This window comes from Acanthaster planci, linkage group LG17 (assembly GCF_054643075.1).
Source record: "Acanthaster planci isolate LZ-2023a linkage group LG17, COTS_SCS, whole genome shotgun sequence".
NCBI lineage: Eukaryota > Metazoa > Echinodermata > Asteroidea > Valvatida > Acanthasteridae > Acanthaster > Acanthaster planci.
Window position 1 is genome coordinate 2,322,396 of NC_141793.1, and position 19,681 is coordinate 2,342,076.

At 45.1% G+C, this 19,681-nt stretch overlaps 1 protein-coding gene across 1 annotated transcript; it reads right to left on the reverse strand.

The window, feature by feature from the left end:
• Window positions 1-812: 812 nt before the first annotated feature.
• LOC110982551 (pre-mRNA-processing factor 40 homolog B-like) lies at window positions 813-19,675 on the reverse strand. The gene is made up of 24 exons (XM_022241031.2): window positions 19,652-19,675; window positions 18,285-18,389; window positions 17,656-17,992; window positions 17,114-17,145; window positions 16,878-16,961; window positions 16,581-16,691; window positions 15,899-16,019; window positions 15,555-15,588; window positions 14,700-15,113; window positions 13,165-13,264; window positions 12,808-12,872; window positions 12,030-12,102; window positions 11,386-11,477; window positions 10,893-11,152; window positions 10,275-10,408; window positions 9,638-9,752; window positions 9,394-9,485; window positions 9,145-9,261; window positions 8,781-8,918; window positions 8,311-8,406; window positions 7,739-7,831; window positions 6,975-7,139; window positions 6,337-6,459; window positions 813-4,745 (listed from the first exon to the last, which is right to left on the reverse strand). The coding sequence occupies exons 1-24, from the start codon at window positions 19,652-19,654 to the stop codon at window positions 4,653-4,655; spliced, it is 2,997 nt and encodes a 998-aa protein (XP_022096723.2). The 5' UTR covers window positions 19,655-19,675; the 3' UTR covers window positions 813-4,652.
• Between the last annotated feature and the right edge of the window lie 6 nt (window positions 19,676-19,681).

Consider the following 19,681-nt stretch of genomic DNA (forward strand, 5'->3'; position numbering starts at 1 on the left):
TGTTTTTGTTTTCTGTGGTTTGTTTTTCCTTGATTCGGAGTGGGTATGAGTGGGTGTGGGCTGGGTCGAACGCAACCCCCCTGCTCTGAGACAAAACCAATGAGGTAAAAGTGGGAAAGCAATTGAAATTAACGAAAGTAAGCACACCGATTCCACTGTAAACAATATATGCCATGTATATTGTTTCATCATCGTCTCCGCTTGTTTGCAAAGAGACATAAAAAAAAAGAATATTCCACCCGAACCCCCCGCCGAAAATTCCTGGATCCGCCCCTGCTTTACGTTGTCTGGTTCAAGTAATCTGAGGCAAACATTGCCATATTCGGAAAGTATACTGGAACACCTCGAGGACTTGGGATGAGGAGGGTGAACGCCCGTTTCCGGTTAATTTGTTAGGACTTTTCTCGATAACCTATTTTTGAGCGCCAGAAACGAGTCCCTACACATCGTTTGGTGACATTATGTATATCATACAACAATTGCTGTTCTTCCGTCAGTCCAGTTCATCTTTTAGAACTTGTGTGACGAAAAGTTGGACCAGAAGTTTACTGTTCGTATATTATAATACCGTAAAAAATGTCTTTTTTGAAAACTGCAGAAACAAGGTGAACGGAATTGATCAAAATTGTGTTACTAAACTTTACTGCGCTTTTGTGGAGTTAAATTGATTATTAAAACTTGCATCTGAAACTGAAAAAGGTATCCCTCTCAGCTGTTACTTTCGGAAAAGGTTTTCTTGTGGATAAACAGTCCCATCGCCCCAAAACAGACCCAAAGAAAAAGAAGAAATAATAAATGCGGCAGGACAAATATTTAACTTCATGTACCAAATTTATTTCCAGGAATAAGTACAATCGAAAACTTTACGTTAAAATGGGGCCCTTACACCCCCCCAAATCTCGGCCTCGTGTCTGTTTGGGCTTCATGCGGCACTCTGCGATCAGTTTGACACCGCTGCAGTCGCATGAAACTATACCCAACCTCGATCTCAGGGTGGACAAGCTGGCGCTTCTGTAGCAGAGAAAACATAGAGCCGCGCCGGGTCAGAGGCGACTCGAGGGATCTGAATTGTGAAACGGGAGCCTGAAGCCGACGACAGAGACGCGGCCCAGATTTGGAGAAATGGCCTACTATTCGGGCCCTTTTGGCATAAACTCAAGCCGAACTCGAAATATAAACTGAATCCAGGCAGCCTGTGTCTTCACATAAAGCCAATTCCCTGGAATATATGCTAGTTTTCTGAGAGAAACAAACAGCATCTGGGAAAGGATACCGCAATATTTTCTGACTTCGTGCGGTCCACTATAATCATCACATGTGACATGGAATCAGCCATCAGGAAACTATTACTCATGAAATATCCCGCAATGCACATTTTCGGTCACTTTACACAGAACAAGTCGTTCAATTTTAAGAGAAGACTATCCAGCCGGCTGGCTTGTGACGTCTTTACAAAATACAAACGAAAATTACTCCTTGTACGGTCTGCAGGTTTACACTTACGGATTTCAAAATTCTACACGGCACGAATAACTAAACGGAAGGAAAACCATGTTCATTCAGCATGTATCTGGTTACGACCCTAATGTAACAGTGAATGAAAGTGACTACACATGACTGGAAAAAACCGAGACAGTTTTGAGACGAATTTGGGTGGGCACTTTGAGGAGGGTCACCCACCCGCAATTGGAACTACATAATCCGTTGCTTTCCTGTTGATGTCAAACTTTTGAATCTTCTTCTCTTACGGTTCGCCGGCTCCGCCCCTTACGAGGTTTTCAGCGTCTTCTCGACTCGATTGTGATTAAGAAAATGTCTGGTAAATCACACGGTGATTACGCCTTCAAAATCCCCCCGGGGGGGAGGTTTTGCCTGGTGGTGAAGATGTCTTCAAAAAGCACACAACAGACGATGAACAACGAACAGTTTAATCATCTCAAGAAATCATTCATTAAAAATCAGCCTCCCAGCCGACTACAACAAATTGATAAAGAAAAAAAATGGTGTAAAAACAGAAAGAAAAATGTAATAACCCCCTAAACCTACACTCCTCGGATAATTACAACCAAAATGTTATTAATCACGTCAGCAAGGTCTCTGTGGCTGCGCGCGTAAGACCGTCAAGAGGACAGATACCATTTAAAACAGTGTCACGCGTGCGGTGTTGGCGAGCGCACATCCACCGCTGGGATTTTAACGCTCGAGGACGTCACAGCCTGGAAAATGCCAGCCGTGTGCTCAGCTCTTGACCTTGATTAGGCGAACATGAATCGTCCGGCGCAGCTTCAACCCCCAGGGATTCACTGGCACCCACGAGAGGCTCAATGAAGGCAAATGGTGGATTTGTCAGCAGTACTGTCGGATTTTTTTTAAGGTGCCCACGCAAGTGTTTTTCTTCAGATGTAGTTTTTAGAAAAGCTCCTTTCCGCTTTCTGTTGTGCCATTTTCAGACAATTTTGATGCCTTTTTACATTCATGCTACTGCAAATTTGCTCATTAATGAGCAGATGTGCGATGTGGTGTACTGCACTGTATAAATTTTGTTATCATCGATGATAGATTCATTGCTTTTTCAGTTCAAGACAGTAGGCCTGTGAGTAAAGTTCCGGAAAAATATTTTCATTCAGCAAAGTTTGGGTTGAGAATTCAAACAGAATCCCCCCCCCACACAAACCCAGCCACACAGTCTGACGTAACAGCAACAATGCCCTCGTTTGTTGGGAAAAGCCTGGTAAACTTTGTACCGAGAACTGGCAGCGTGGATCCCTTAAATAGCCAGCGATGAGTTCACCCGCGGCTGTGTATTCATGAATGGCCGCATCGTGCTTGCTCGGTCATGGACACGTCGGTTGTCAAGAGTGCGTGCTCCAGCCCTCTTCACACGCTGCTTCAGACAATATGACAAAATGTGCATTCCAACATCGAAGGCTAATATTTGTCGGCTTGGAATACAAATTGATGTATGAAAACAGACAAGGGCTGATATGAATGGAGAATGGTGTTTGGTTTTCTCTGCATCATGAGGCTTGTGGGATTTCCCCGGCGTCGAATTCCAACACTTTTCATCGACAAAAAATGTTGAAAAACAGAAAAAAAACAATCTCTATTGGGGTGAAGCGAAGAAAAACCGAACATAGGTTTCCTCTCAAATGCATTTACTATTCAGGTAGTTTGCTTCACATTTTAAAGGGAAGTTATGTGTCTTTCAGGACTTGAACCAAATGTTCATTTGTGGTGCAGACTGCCCCAGTGTTGTAGTCGAGACCATCACAAGACCAGACACAAGACCAGACACAAGACCTCACACCAGACCAGACACAAGACCAGACACAAGACCAGACACAAGACCAGACACAAGACCACACACAAGACCACACACCAGACCAGTCACAAGACCAGACACAAGACCAGACACAAGACCATCACAAGATCAGACACAAAACCAGACACAAGACCAGACACAAGACCAGTCACAAGACCAGACACAAGACCAGACACAAGACCATCACAAGATCAGACACAAAACCAGACACAAGACCAGACACAAGACCACGCACAAGACCAGACACAAGACCACACACAAAACTTGACACAAGACCAGACAAAAGACCAGACACAAGATCAGACACAAGACCATCACAAGATCAGACACAAAACCAGACACAAGACCAGACACAAGACAAGACACAAGACCACACAAAAGACAAGTCACAAGTAACAGGGTAAACAATGACAAGGGAATGCTTTTGTTGGAGTTCATTTGAACAGCTTGTGACTTGAATCGAGACTGGAGGTCTTGTGTTGGTCTTGTGAAGGTCTTAAGTGGTCTCAACTACAACACTGGACCGTCCAGGCCCTTTCATTAAGCACTACTTCAAAGACAGAAATGTACTCATGCTGAGCTTTATCGTCTGGGACAAGATTAATGAAATTGCGCAGTGTCGTCTTTGATTATTTCAAGCATGGCTGGGGAGGACAGGGCAGACCTGTGTGACCTGAATGATTCTTTTAAATCAAAGTCACTTAAAATCTGCTGCATGAAGTGCAAGACGGTCGATCGGCTTGATTCAAATTTTAAGAACATTACAAAGTACACATTTTCACACCAAACGTATCTCCATAGAAATGCAATGGACGCTTTACAGTAAAGAGAAAACTTCCGTTGACTGGAGTGAGTTTGTCGGAAAAGGAAAATTTGAAAAAGAGTCACACAGAGCATGAACGTTTTCTGTGCACTGGTCCTGCTACTATGACCGTCGGTCCCTTGGTCATTCCTATTAACATAATGACTATTTACATCTGTAAGACAGTTCAGAGGTCACGGCACAGCCTTAGCCATGGCAGTGTCTTTACTCAAGTTGCTAGGGCCAGGATTAACACATACATCTATGGGAAATGGCCGCAGTCACTACCACTCCTTTCTTAAAAATCAAGTCTCGCTTTATTTCTGCACGGGCTCGCATTACAGTTAACCTTGACCTTTGACCTAAGGGCACAAACTTTAACCTCTGTTGGAAGTTAGCCTCGGTCGCCCAATGCTGATGGCAATACCAACAGGTACGAACTGATTGAAGTACTCACAAAATTGCTGGTGACCCCTCACCTCATTGAATATGCACGACCTTAGAACCTTTGATGCAGCGAGTCATTTCTCAGTGGTTCTCGGCGAGTTGCTTCAGCAGAGCTCGCCGCTGCTGCTCAAGCTCCCCTTCGCTCAGGTCGCTCTCCGATGTGTCCCAGCCAGTCTGTGGGGGGGGGGCGTGGGACGTCAAGCGTGCACAGTTATATAAATATTCATCTGAATATGACATGTACAGTAAACTCCGGTTAATTCGGCACACTCGGGACTCAAAAAATTATGATGACTTACGCGAATGTCGGCTTGTGCTGAAAGTCGTCATTTGCAAACTTACACGTACACATGTATTGCCTATGTACATTATCATTCCTTGCACTAATTCAATGGCTTTGATTTACCCTGGTTTAGTTCAACCTCCATGGTCGATCCCAGCAAATTCGTTCTCGATTATTCTCCTCAAAGGCTGCAAATTCGATAATTGACCATGTGCCCCTAAGGATGAAGCAAGGACGGCAAGCCACTTGCATATTACATCACAACTCAACAGTACAGTACGTATGTACATGATACAGTTACGGTACAGAAAACATACATTCATCCACACACGCGTATTGGTTATAGTTCGTTCCATATAGTCTGGATACCAGACCCGATAATTCTGAATACCCGACGAATCATTATCAAGGGTTGTCCGGGAATCTTTTGGCAGGGAACTAGGCTATGTGCAATAAGGCGACCCCCACAACGGACAGAGCGCATGCATGTAACACTAGAGGGGTTACTGGTATTGATGTACTCATGCTGGCCGATTATCAACCACGGCCAGTGCCGCTAATAAACAGACATCTGTCAAGCAGTGTGGGACTTGTCACTTGACACTTCTTGGCAACTGCAGCGAAGGAAACTGATACCGAAGTGCGATTTTTTTAATGCCAACTTACACAAAGGAATTTTGTGGTTTTGTGGAAAAGGGGCCGAGAAAAACATGTCGACTTATACGAAATGACGACTTATAAATGCCGACTTAGAAATGAAATTTTCAATGGAAATGCATGACAGACGATAAGGACTTTTGTCAAAAGGCCGACTTAGACGATATGACGAATTACGCGACGCCAACTTAGTCGGAGTTTACTGTATATCAAAGATAAATACATGAATATTCATGTGAAACTCATCAATCAGAAGCAGCAATGCACTAAGGTTAACATAAGGAACGTAAAATGTCTAAAACTTAAAACCTTTGGGTAGGAAAAAATCTAACGTTGAAAAACTAACCAGAAACCATGTCATTTGCTGGTCAAAAGATCATTAACCACTTCCTGCCGGGTGGAATTTCGAGCAAGCACCCCCAGTATCAGGAACCCCAGAGGCAAGTGGTTTAGATTTTGTTTCAACTTAAAGGTTTCGTTCCAAGTTTAGGGGGAAAATCTGGTTACTTCATGCATCCCTAACGAGATGGACAACCTTCAGATGAGGTTTCTCAATCTCTAACAGCCTCTGGAGACAGTAATCTTGCCCCCCAAATCCCTAATTGGACGCTATGGACAAAAGTAACAGGTCAACCAAGCAGGGAAGCTCGATGTAACACACTCAAAGGGTAACCGTGATCAACTTACCAAGAAGTTTACGAGTAAAGATCAGTAGAAAATATAATTGGAATTATGTGGATGCCCTTAGCAGTTCATTGGGGCATCACAGAGTTTGGCGGGGGACAATTCTTGGGGAAACCTGTCGGAAAACAACTTCTTTTATACCTTTTCTTTTTTCGGCGTCTCAACTGGTGCAGGGGGCGGAGCCTGCTTGCGAGGCTGGGGGGCGGCGGGCTGTGAAGGCTGATGGGCGACTTCTTTGACGTCCGATTCTGATCCTGTTGAAGGCTTTGGAATTCAAGAAGTATGGACAAGAATATTCTCCATCAAAGTCACACGGCATCACTGCTCGCGTTATCTTACAACTTCGGTTTCACACTTACGATCTGAAATTAAATCACCGACTGACTGGCACCAATTTGGTGCTTATGGATGAACTGAATGATTGACTGACTGTATTTTCTTCAACTTGGCAAATTCTCTTCTTTCATCGCGTCATGAGTACTTTGTGATCAAAAGCCATGAAACTGATAATGCTATGCATAAACTTGTCAACTGAAGATAACGTGGTCTTTAAACACAGACACAACAGGTGCGTAAAAAAGGAGTGAAGACAAGACACCTATGTGTGAACTTGTTTACGAAAAGTCACTTCATTACATTTCTGTAAATGATGTTTATTGTTTGATTTTTCAAATTTTGCGTCATTCTTTGATGTTTGCATAAACTTCACTTTTGTATACAACCGAGCCGGGTTGAGAATGTGGACTGAGCCCTTTTGAGTCCGACGGGCGATGACTCACCGAGCGTCTGCGCTTGCTTTTCTTGACCTTCTTCTTGTGCTTCTTGGAGGTGGAGCGCTTGCTGCTGATGTCCGACTCCTCCGAGGACTCCGATGGGGACGCTGAGCGTGACCGTTTCTTCTTCTTGGAGCGCCGCCTGCTGCGGTCGTCGTCCGACTCGGACATCTACGCGAGAACCAAAGCTGACCTTTAAACCCCTTTAACTTTGTGAAGATTTGTCCTAAAAGTCACATCTCCTGATTGATTTTACTTCAATAGCTCAAGGCTTATGGACTTCTTAAGACCATAACCTGTACTGACATTTTCGGCCTGGAATCTAATCGAATCTTCTGAAGCCGTCGGTGAGCAGGGGCTTCACAATCAACCCCTGGAGTGTCTGGAAATAGCTCCTGAGATTGGTGGATTCGGCGTGATTAGAGGCAGACATTCAATGAGAGTCAAGCCACTTATTAAAATGCGACAGTTATTGGAATCTACCAACTGTACATTTGTTGGTGCTATACTACTAATCTGAATTTTGACCGACCGCTTTCAAGAAAAAGGGTGATGTCGTCGTCCAGTACCCTCATGCGGCAACCCAAGACATTGCCAAGGGAGCTCTTGGAAAGGAAAGGGACCTAGTTCCCAATTCAAATGGTCAAAGTTCTCGGTAAAGCGTTCCTATTTTTTTTTTTTTACTTTCTGGGCAGCATTCGGCGGGGACAAAGGCATGATTTGTTTGGGAGGGTCGGACAAAAACGAGCTCGGGGATGGCAGGTGCTTACCGAGCGTGATCTGGAACGGCGGCTTCTGTGCTTCTTCTTCTGCTTGGAATGTTTCCGGGAGCTGGCCTTGGAATGGTGGTGGGCGCAAGCTTCCTAGGAGGGAAAAAAAAGATACGGAGATCGGAACTTTAGCAAAAAAGACACGAGGAAATCCAATTTCCTAGAGATGCAGAAAACATAGAGTCACTTTTATCCAAACAAAAGGATTGCATTATTTCATCTAAAAACTCCCTCGTTTAATGAACAATTGGTGCCAAAGTGACCACTGTGATAATGTAGAATCAGTTCAGAATTAGGATATGGTATAATGATCTTTAGTAAAAATCTGTAACGTAAATGAAGACTGACAAACATTTCACAGAAGACGATGTGTACAGCAGGATAGAGAGTTTAAGCCAAAAGTCATCACCGGAAGTGCCTTTCGGCATGCATCTAGACTGGTCGTAACAAGCCTACCCACTATACCTGTTCAGATTTTTTATCACCGGATAGTTCTCTACGTTTTGGACATCCAAAACCAGCTGATCTTTTCAAACAAAGCTAAAAGTAAGAGGGGTAAGTTAAGAGACTACCTCAAGTGCTTGGATGTACTCCTTGAACAATCGGATCCTCTCTGACTCGACGGTGATGCCATCGAAAGCCGACTCGTTGACAAACCGGTCCCTAACCTATACAGCAAAAGACAAAAAGAAATGTACAGAGGCTTTGCATGGTAGCCATCTTGCAGGGCAGACTGACCGGGGGTTGGAGCAGGGGACGCGGGGAGGCATGCTTACTGTGGAACACGCCCCAACCATTTGGGCTAGGCTTTGCAGCTTCTGACAAAAGATTGGGATGCGGTCTGAGCCCTTGCCCAAATCAACAGGCTGCGTCTAGACACGTCACGCACCCCTATAGGCAGACACTGACTAGCAGCTCTAGTCACTTCCCATAGACTTATTCCTAGCAGTAGCCAATTTGATAAGGACCAGCTTGAGAGTTAAAGCCATAGAAAGCCCTTTGCTCCGAAAAGCTGACGAGGAAATGTTTTGCGGAGCCTTACGTCGTCCCAGTTGGAGCCGACATCCAGCGGCGGGGCCGACTGCTTGAGCATGGACTTGAATGCTCCTTCTTTCCTCCGCTGCTTCCGGGCCTCCTCCTTCTGTCGTTCCTTCTCTCTCGCCTCCGCCTTCTCTATCAGCTACGGGAGAGGAGCGAAACAGAGCGAAGGTTCAAAGATGGCGAACCCTCAACACGAGGCAGTGGGTTGACCCCGTTCATACACACAAAGGCAGAAGGCAAGATACATTCTAAACTGGACTTTTGGAAAAGCTCAGCTCTTCCCCACAATATTCCGAACTCCAAAAAATATTGCCTGAAAGCTTGCATCATGTTTATCTCCTCTGAAGAGAAAATGGATGACTTACGCTGTTGAACGTCAGCTTGATGTTTCCGGCGTCCAGCGTCGATGCCCGCTTGTCAGTACTGATGGTGGTTGCAAAATCTTCAAACGTTGTGTTGATCTCAATCGTCATATTTTTATCCTACGACAAAAATCAGCAAGTATGACGACAAAGTCACAAAGAGGAACTGTCATAATTTGAACAGAAACCCCTTCATGAATGTAACCAAACTACTTAAAGAATTGTTTACAGAGTGTTAGGATTCTGGCAGACCTTAAGAATGTCTTTGATGATTTTCTTCTCATCGTGGAAGCGCGATTTCAGGTCTTCAACGTAGAATTTGAAGAGATCCAGAGGTGTGGAACCTGTAAGAAAATAGCAGGATGAGAACTATAACCCTGAACTGATGAGGTCCTAGCATCTGCGAAAGAAGTTCCAAAGCACGTAGCTTCGGCAAAGGGGTAGCTAAAGTCGGGGTTTTCTGCAAAGAATTCATCCTCTCTCTGTCTGAACCTACCGGGGTTTCCCAGCATGCTGTTGAAGCGAGGATCCGAGCTGATGACAGGGAAGAGGTCCATCCAGAGCGACATGGAGTGCAGCTGGCCCCGCTCGTGGAGCTCGTCCAGGAGAACCTGAGAGGTGGCAGATGGAAGAGGAGAAGCCAAGATGCAAGACGATTTCAAAACTTGATCCCTTTAAGAAGGCATCTTCACTCACTTCATCCTCCTACAACTTTGCTCCAGCCCCGCCCCCCCATCCTTAACACTATAAAACCAGGAATACCCTCTGAGATGGCTGGCGTCCTTAAGCTCGACTCACGAGCCCATTCTTTGCCTCCCACCCAACAACTTTGTGTTCCTTTCATCTGACATGATCCTCCTACCAACAACTTAGCTCCGCCCATCCCCCGAATCCCCATTATCAGGAATCCGCATCTTCCCTCCATCTCACATTATCCTCCTACCAACCACCTAGCCCTGCCTATCCCCTGAATCCCCATCACCACGGATCCGCATCGTCCCTCCATCTCACATTATCCTCCTACCAACCACCTAGCCCCACCTATCCCCTGAATCCCCATCACCACGGATCCGCATCTTCCCTCCATCTCACATTATCCTCCTACCAACCACCTAGCCCCACCCCCAACTCACCAAGAATCCCTCCCGGCATTTGCGGTATCCTCTCTTGACCAGCATCTTCTCCCTGTCTCGCTCTTCGTCTTCCTCCTTCTCCAGCTGTCTGATGTGCTCCTCGAAGCAGACCAGAGCGTCCTCCTTATCCATGACTGTGACGAGAGGGCAACAAAGTCATATGAATTTCCACTGTCACAGGCCCAAAATCACGGTTGTGTTCAATTATGATGCAAAACCTGCATGATTAGAGATTGATAACCGGTAACTAGGTAAACCTGTCAATCAACCATTCAGTCAGTTGGGCAGCCAGCCACAAGCATGCAAGTCAGCCAGTCAGGCAAAGTCCATTTCAGACTCAGCCGCTGCTGTGTCACTGTAAACAGCCAAAGGTCTCAACAGCTATGACCTGTTCAGACTTCCCTTGATGGGCTGGAGCTAGCCACAGCCTCAAACTAGCCACTTCAGATTTCCCTGTCAACGCAACATGGTAATTAGCCACAGCTCTCAAAAGCTTTGCCCATGACAATCTTTACCATTAGTGGGCCACAGTAAATAGCCACAACTCTTGACAGCTATATTTGGTTTGGACTTTGCATTAGCCCAGCTGACTGTCCATTTCGGACACAGGACACTCACTCATCAGCTCCTCGTCCTCGGCGAACGTCGGGTTCTCCATCAGGTGCTGCTGGCACTCGGTCCAGGTGGTGCGGAAGGTGACGTTGGGCATGCTGTCCAGGATGGCGTTCATGGCCTCGATGTTCCGCTTCCTCAGCGCCTTGGATTCCTCCTTCTCCTTCTTGCTCAGGTAGAAGACCACGTCTTCGTACAGGTCGCGCCGGTCGCGGTCAGGCACTGCCTTCCAGAGCTCTTCCTCTTCAAAGAGCATCTCCGCTTTTCTACATTTTACAAAACAGATCCAACTGTTAGACAACTCAAAACATCAAGTAAAATGTGTCATTTGCACGAGTATGCAGTGATTAACGATTAAATTTTTTCAACAACAGTACCACTGACCGATGGGCTTTACCTTCCAAAATCCTGCAAAACCTCCGGCAGGTTTTGAAGGATCCAAGAAAGGGACAGTCAACTGCGAAAAAAGGACCTTGTCCTGGGTCCCGAATTGACCTACCGGTATCGGACGTTGGAGTTCATCTTGGGGTGGGTCTCCAGGAACTGCTGGAGATCCTCTTTGGCCTTCTTGGCTTTCAGTCTCTGCTCCTCCTACAGGGAGACAAAAACATTTTAGAAGATGTCTAAAGTCTCACTTATCTGTCAAGAATTACAGCTGGCCTTGGGTTCTGGGGAACTGAGGGTTTGCATGGCTGCTATCTTGCAGGCAAGTGCTTTTGTTCCACAGGGTAAGCACAAAGAAGGTCTCCCTGTGGAACAAAACAACTGCCCTGCAAGATGGCCACCACGCAAAGCCTCGATGCACCTGGGACATCTTCAGTTCTCAATGTTTGAGCAATAATTCTCACTAAGATCAGGCGGTCTGTGAATAACCTTACAGATGCAGCAACTAATTTCTCTCTTGGTTTCCTTTTGTAACAGCGAGCATTCCCCAATCAGAGAGGCAGTTTTCCTCGGGAAATGTCTTCAAGCAAAGCAACGCTTAAGCTCTCCCCCAAGACACAAAAACACAGAACCAAATCGTCTGAGACAGTATCGATGTTCGAGTTGATCCTGGCCACATTTTGATGGTTCGAATGAATCTAATTTTCAAATTGGAAATCGGCAAATTTCGTTTGATATCGAAGAAGTCTACTGTTTTACCTTTTCCTCCTTGCTTCGTTGCACTTTGTACTGGTTGAAAACTTGTTTCTTCTCACTCAATTTTGCCAGAGCCCTGGGAAGATAATAAAGAAACCATCAAAGTTCGTGACCAACACAAGGAGTAAATGTTCAGCAGACTGTAGGCCTATCAACGTTTCATACTATCTGTCCGTATGTTCCTTCTGTTTAATAAATCCCTCTTGGTTTCGGGAAGAACAGTAAACACAAACATCCGAAAGCTCTACCTTCGAAAGCAAACCTTCTGGTCAGAAGCAGGCCTTTGGACCAAATGCGACCCACGTGCTGGAGCTACATTTCAGTTGACTCACAATAAGCCTTTTGCGAGTGACCTCTGAATAAAATCTGGTACTCTGAGTTCTTTAAATTCATGAGAACGTAACAATTTGAATTCTCCATACTAAAAACACTGGTGCTATACCTCGTGATTTGGGGCAAGCTTTTGCTTAGTCACATAAGAGACGCCTTGCAACAATACACTGTTCTCAATGGAAAAGAAGGGTACAAAGGAACCAGTCCATTCCAGAGATGGCAGTCGCTATGCAAAAGCTTGCCACGAATCACAAAGTAGAGCAACAGCGTCTTTAGTCTGGGGAATTAAAATTGTTACGTTTGTGTGCAATAACTCAGTGTACCAGATTTCATTCAAATTTAACTCACAAATGGCTTATTCAAGCAGTGTTGGTGACTGGCATTGGCATTTGTTGAATGCAAACTTGAGAACTCCCTCTCGCTCAAAAAAAAAAACCCTACAACTTACTTATATCTGGGGTCGTTGACAATCATCTTCATCGCTGTGTCCCAGTTGGCATTGCAGGGAACACCCTACAAACAATGAAATCAGGAAAAATACAAATCTGTGATAATCGATATCGTGTGGTTTGGAATTATGTGTTTATTTGCAATATACCTGGCACTACTACTACTACTACCAATAATATAGATTTAAATATAAAACGAATATCCACTAATTTCTGGTCGGGTATCCGGTCTCCAGATATTTGTCGCAGCCCTAACGATTTACCTTGTCTTTGAAAAAAGGAAAAAAAATGGATATCCACTAATTTCTGGTCGGGTATCCGGTCTCCAGATATTCATCGCAGCCCTAACGGTGTACCTTGTCTTTCAGCAGTGCCTTGAAGGCCTCCTTAGCTTCCTCCTTGGTGGCATAAACCACCTCCTTGACGTCTGGAGTGTTGGGTCTCGACTCGCTGGAGCTGAGGAAAAATATAAGCAGCCAGGGAGTTCTTTGTTAGCTTCAACTCTGGCTGTACCATTGACTCCGCATGCAGATGCATCATTCTAAGGTCTCTTCGTTTTGACCGGAGTGAAACTATCTTCCTTTCCATCTTAGCAACTTAACCCCTTCGCGCCGCGACGCGGATAGAGCCGCCGTAAAAATTGACATCCTCAGCCCGCTTTTCAGCTATTATTCTTGGCCCACGCTCGAGCGAACACGGTGAAAGAAGGCAGACCCTGGCTCTTTTATATGTGGCGATTGGTCTTTGTGTGTAGCCCAGAAATGAAAAGACCGAATTTGCATCAAAATCACCAGCTTCACAATAGTCCCCACTTTGAAAAGAGGCAACGGGAATGTGGAAGCTTGAGTAGAACTGCATGCCACCGAACAATCAGCCTTTTCACTGTCTAATTCAAAGCGTGCAGAGCACGCAGGGCCACAAACCGAGAATCTGCAGTTTGGCAGGTGGCCTTCGTGGCCAAGCGAGGCAGGAATTCTTGGAGTCGGCTTTCGGGAAGAAATTCCCGTCGTCAAGGGGTTAATACCAAGCACTCACTTAACCCCTTCGCTACGGAGGACTGCTACTACCGCACCGTTGTGTGAGGATTAGTGCATACCACGCATACAGTCTATTCACCAGGCAGCTGCTGGTTCAATGGGGCCTACTGCTGGACAGAGCCCTCCATTCAGGGCATACCACAGCCCAGCAGTCGAGGTCAAAAGAATCCATTTACCAGCTCACACCCTTGTCCTTTTTTTTTTTTCAGTTGTCCTGTTTTTGTTTTTTCAGCAGTGATTCCTTGGACCAGGGCATAACTTCTTAAAGTGTAGCTGCGATGAATTTTTCTTCAACACAATATTTCTGCATCTTTGTACTCTTCGTCAATGTATGAAAAATCTAACACTCTCCTATTTGGTTAAATGCACTGAAAAATCCACACTTTGAAACATTCAAAATCATCCATGCTTTCCTCAAAAACTGAGGGCGCTTTGCTGTGAAGTCATTTAGGGAAGACATGGTTCAGTGCATAGGTATTTCTGTTCAAATTGTCAACCCAGAATTTACCAACTGAGAGCATGTCTGAGAGAGGGATTGATGGTTTCTTATTGCTATGCACATAAATAACAGTGAATCAGCAAAAAAGAGAAAACTTAGTTCAGGAAAAACCATAAAGACACAGGACTTGTTTGTGTAAAAACCAATGCAACATGGAGGCTTCTTCCTGGATGACATCACAGTTTTGCTCATTAATATGGAAATACTCATTAGCATAAAAACTAAAAAGGCATCAAAGTACCCTTTGAAATAGTAAAATCGAAGTTGAAGTAAGGTTTACTGAGGCACAGAGGTGCATTTCACAGGTTTGTCATCAAAAACATTGATTGCAGCTCACCCTTTAACAAGGACTCACCTGTCTGCGTCATCCTCTGTGACGTTTGTATTGGGCGTGTTCTCGGCGGTCTCCACCGCGCTCCCGCTGCCCGTCGCGGCTGCTGCCCCTTGCTGCTGTGTGGCCATGAACCCCATCATGGGTCCCGGCATGGCCGGCATGGGTCCGCCCTGCATGCCCATCATGGGGGGCATACCCATCATGGGTGGCACGCCGCCGGCTGCCATGGTCGGTGGCATGCCGGCCATGTTGGGGGGCATGCCGCCACCGGCAGCGGCGGCCATGTTGGGGGGCATCCCCGCCAGGTTGGGCGGCACGCTGGTGGCCGTGCTGCTGGTGGCTGTGTCCGTTGCCGTGGTTTCTTGAGTCTTTTCAGTGGCTGAATCGGACTTCTGATCGTCTTCCGATGCTGCCGAACTGTTATTTTCAGGCTCCCTGCCAAAAAAAAAAAAGAAAAAAGCAACACCTTAAAAAATCACATCTTTTGGATAAAAATGTAAAGTCAGTTCCAACCAATGAATCAATTTGTCCTACGTCCCTAACCTTGGGCATTTTTACAAGGAATATTCTGAATTGTTCCCCGTCCTGGAATCAAACACATGTATGTTCTTCATTCTCAAACTTTCTCTGGATACACAGCCACGTGTTGAGTAACAGTGACTGGGCTCTATCTTCCTCAATCCGGCAAAAAATAATCCCTGGCCAAAACTTTTCATTCAAAGAGGCTCAAGGTTAAGCATCTGGAACTTTAGTCTAGACCCAAACTTGGCCTGAAAATATCCTCACAACCGAGGGCTAACAACTGGCACTAACGTTCTGAAGGTTTGAAGCACTTCCCTTTGTTAAAATGAGGAAAAACTGGAGTGGCAAACTTACGAATCCTTGTCGAGCTGCTTCACAGCAATCATAGCTGGAAGAAAATGAAAAAGGACAAAGACATTTAGGACAAAGATCTAACGAGAGAATGCCCGAGAACAAAATTGACATGTATACATCAATGTTTGCAGTTGAAGAAAGGACAATGAGAGAAAGTGGGATTCGAACCTTTGACGCCGAGAATATGGCACAGGTGTTCTGCCAATGCAAGAACTTGACTTGGCGACGTTAGACTGCACAAGGCCGAATGGCTCAGTTGGCAGAGTACCTGAACTGTATTTCACAGGTCTCTGGTTCAAATCCCACTTTAGCAAATACCATGTATTTCTCATTGAGTAGCAAACCTTTGAGTTCTTCCAACTCCTTGGGGACTGTCCACGTGGACTCCTTGGTCTTGGAGTTATAGTAATAGACCTTCCCCGTGTCTGACTTGTACTCTTTCCAGTCACTCTGTGACAAGAGCAGCTAAGACAAAAATTTGACATCAAAGACAAAAAAAACAGTCAGCGATATTAATTGGCTTGCCGTCGTGGATGTGAATTTGTTACTAGGATTTCCTCCTGCACCGATGTGTATCTCCACACTCCATTTTCATTATTTTTTGTGAGGGTAAAAGCTGGTTTAAAATTCACGTCCGTTATCATTATCGTTGACTAAAAGTGCAGATGACCCACTGCCGCATTGGATTTGGACATGCCACCACATTCCCGCAAATGGTGGTCGGGCGATTGATGTCTGCACCACAGTTCAAAGGAAGTCATGGGTTCGAATTCCAACTGAGCACGCTGTTAAGTTTTTTTTGGCAACCGTCGGACCACACTGAGAACACTGTGTGAATATATAAGCCAGTGTGATGGCCAAAACCTAGCACAAAAAATAATGACAAAGATGAACAAAGAAAATTCTCAGGGGTGATTGAGCTCCAAGGCCAAACCGAAAGTCCAACCAAAGATTCAAAGTCTAGGTTTGGCTTCGAGGGGAAAACGCTGACCAATGATCGGATCTTTCCAAACTGCTCAACTGTACCTCCGCCGGTGTCTTCAACTCGTCCGGTTTCTCCCACAAGGACTGTTTGGTGACGCTGTTGTAGTAATAGGTCCTTCCGTCTGGTGCCTTATGCTCGGCCCAGCTGGTCTTCTGTGATCCCAAAAAGACATCAAATTTAGGGTGCATGGGATATTTTTGGGGGAGTGACAAACTTTATGCCCCAAATTTGGAACTTTTGATACTGTATAGCGAGAATCAGTAATCAAGGATTTGTAAAACATGCAATGCCCATTCAAACGATAGATATGACAATAATCAGCAGATATATGATGATACCTTGGCTTGCTTAGACTCTGATCCAGCCGCTGATTGTGTCGACGATGCATCTGTCGGTGTACTGGAGCCGGTGGCCGAAGTTGACTGACCATTCAGATAAGAAAATGACAAAAATAAAACACCTTTTTTCATCTATTTGAAAACATTTTAACCATCAGATGTTAACGCTAAGAATTTTGCCAGCCTATTTAAATATGCAAATTAACTCTGACAATTAGTGTTTTAGTGAGACAAACCTTTTGAGTAGCTCCATCACTCAGCTGATTCTCTGCAGATGAAAAGACAACAATGACTTTTATTTCAACGAGAAGAGCAATGCCACAGCCCCTTTAACCCAATGAGGCCTATTCCTCCATGGTCCAGCAACGGGAGATTTTGATGAATTCAGGACTGTACATCGCAGCCACTGTTATTTTAAATGGGGGCTTGATGTTTTCACATCACAAGAGTGCAACCCAACCAGAAGAGATCCTCCGAGTACTCCAGCCAAAATGTGGGTTCCGGGGTTTCCACCCAACTCTATCAACGTCCCTCTACATTTCTTTAAGATAGAAGCACACTACCCTGTGAAAGATTGAGAAAACCTGTCCTTCATTACCAAAAGAAGTCAGAGAGTGATTTCCTTTTTTCCACCTAAACCAGAATAACCTGGTATGCCCAAGAACCTCTGGAAGGAAAAGTTCTTTGGTAGGTGAAAGGGATACCTTGGTTAAAAAAATTTACAGGTTTAGGCAATATGTAAACGTAATTGTTTCAAATTGATAGACGATTCTCGTACCTCCGTCTTTGGGCGTGTCTGTGTCGTCGTCCTTTGCCGTGTTGGTTCCAGGTGCGCCCATGCCCCCCGGCACCCCCATCCTGTTGTTGAAGGCCCCCATGTTCGGGGGAAACATCCCCGGGGGCATGCTCATGGGGGGCATGCCCCCTGGCGGCATACCACCGGGGAACCCCGGGGGCATGCCGCCTGGGGGCATGCCCATGGGGGGCATATTGGGGCCGCCGAAGTTGGGCGGGGGCAGGCGGGGGTTCATCATGCCGGGGTTGCCAGGGTTGTTGCCCGACTGGCCCGGCAGGGGCATGCCGAACGGAGGTGGGGGCATATTAGGGTTTGGTGGCTGTTTGGAAAAAGATGAAAAAAAACGTACACATATGTCGGACCAATTTTATGCCTTTTTTGTTTAAACAGAAATAACGCTTGGAAAATTCCGAAGCTATACAAAACTCAGCTGAGAACCACTCAAGAGCAATATACACAGTGCATGACATTTTAGCTGGTACCCTGGTCATTCACATAGATTACATTCACAGCATCGGAACACAAACAATAACGCCAAGCAATCGAGTCTGCCTCCGGTTTCAATTTCAACAACTCACAGCTCACAGAATTTCTGTTCCAGATTGACCTACCACAAATGGCGGCATCATCATGGGGGGACGGTTGCCAAACATTTGAGGAGGCTGCTGGGGTGGGTGGGAGTCCCCACCCCCTCCACTGACGCTGGTGTTGTTATCCTGCAAACACGAAAAACACCAAAATTCGCTCAAATCGGATATACCTGCTATGACAAACAACTGCGTATAAAAATTGCAACTTTTAAAATTTCTCACTAGAGCTAGGCCTAATAAGCGCGCTAACCTGTGTAATTTAACCTAACAACCAAACAGGGAGGGAAACAGTTTAGGGTAATCACTACATGTTCAGTGAAGATCTCCATTTGGACCGTTTCACATATGGGCATTTGGGTATAAGCGTTCAAAATACGGACATCCCTTGATTCCATTACAGTGGTTTACTGACCATCAGAAAGCGAACCAATGGAATGTGCCACCTGGGAATAATCTTTGGACATACCCTTCAACAAACATTACAATGACGGCCAACTTTTTCCATTTGGAGTTTTGACTTATACTTATAAATACGGATGCCGCTTAGATGCACAAACCCTGAGACTGGTCTGCAAAAAGTGTTTTCTGAGTGAATTACTTGGTATTTTCTCTCCCAAATTGAACGTTTCTGGACAAGTTTTCTCTTTCTGATGGCCAATAGGTCACTGCAGAGAACAATTTCTGGCATCTGTATATGGAACTCTTTCCACACTTAGGCCCTAACTTTGTCATTACAACACTTCCATGGACAGGGTGGAGGTTTGACCTGAAAAAAACTGTTTTGACCTAAAGTTTTAATGTTATTTCTTGACCTTCAACTTTTACAGATATTGTTGCTTGTAAAAACTGGGCCCATACAGGAACGTGATGAAAAATGGAATGGAAAACGTGTTATTAAAAACAATAGAAAATCAATGAAAAATAAAGAAATTAAAGAAAGGCCTAGGCTTAAAAATAGCCTTGTGACTATCTGACAATGATTTAGGCCTAAACTCCAACACACGTCGGGCATGTCGGGCAGGGCAAAAATCCAAAATTGATGCCAGCTTGCATGATTCTGGGCCTTGAATTTGGTGGATTTTACACTGTTTCCAATGGGGCTTGAATTACATATAGTGTGCTGCACCATCACCAAGCCAAGGGGTGGAATCACAATATAAAATATACAGCATGCATGCATGCACAGCAACAAAATGGCGGCCTTCAACAACTGAAATCACCCTCATTCCGTCGATTGTTAGTACATAAAAAAGAAAAGAGGGCCAATTTACTGACAACATATGGTCTTTGTAATCACATCTTTCTTCTGTTGGAATAAAATCGAGCATTTGATGCACAAAACAGGGACAATAATGAAAATTGGCATCGTTCATTTTACACATGCTTACCATTTCCAAGATGATTCGCTTGGTGGCGCC

Coding starts and splice junctions, on each gene's coding strand:
- LOC110982551 (XM_022241031.2), bottom strand. Junction 17,993..18,284: donor TGATGATGCCGCCATTTGTG/GTAGGTCAATCT, acceptor TTTTCCAAACAG/CCACCAAACCCTAATATGCC. Junction 17,146..17,655: donor AGACACGCCCAAAGACGGAG/GTACGAGAATCG, acceptor TTTCATCTGCAG/AGAATCAGCTGAGTGATGGA.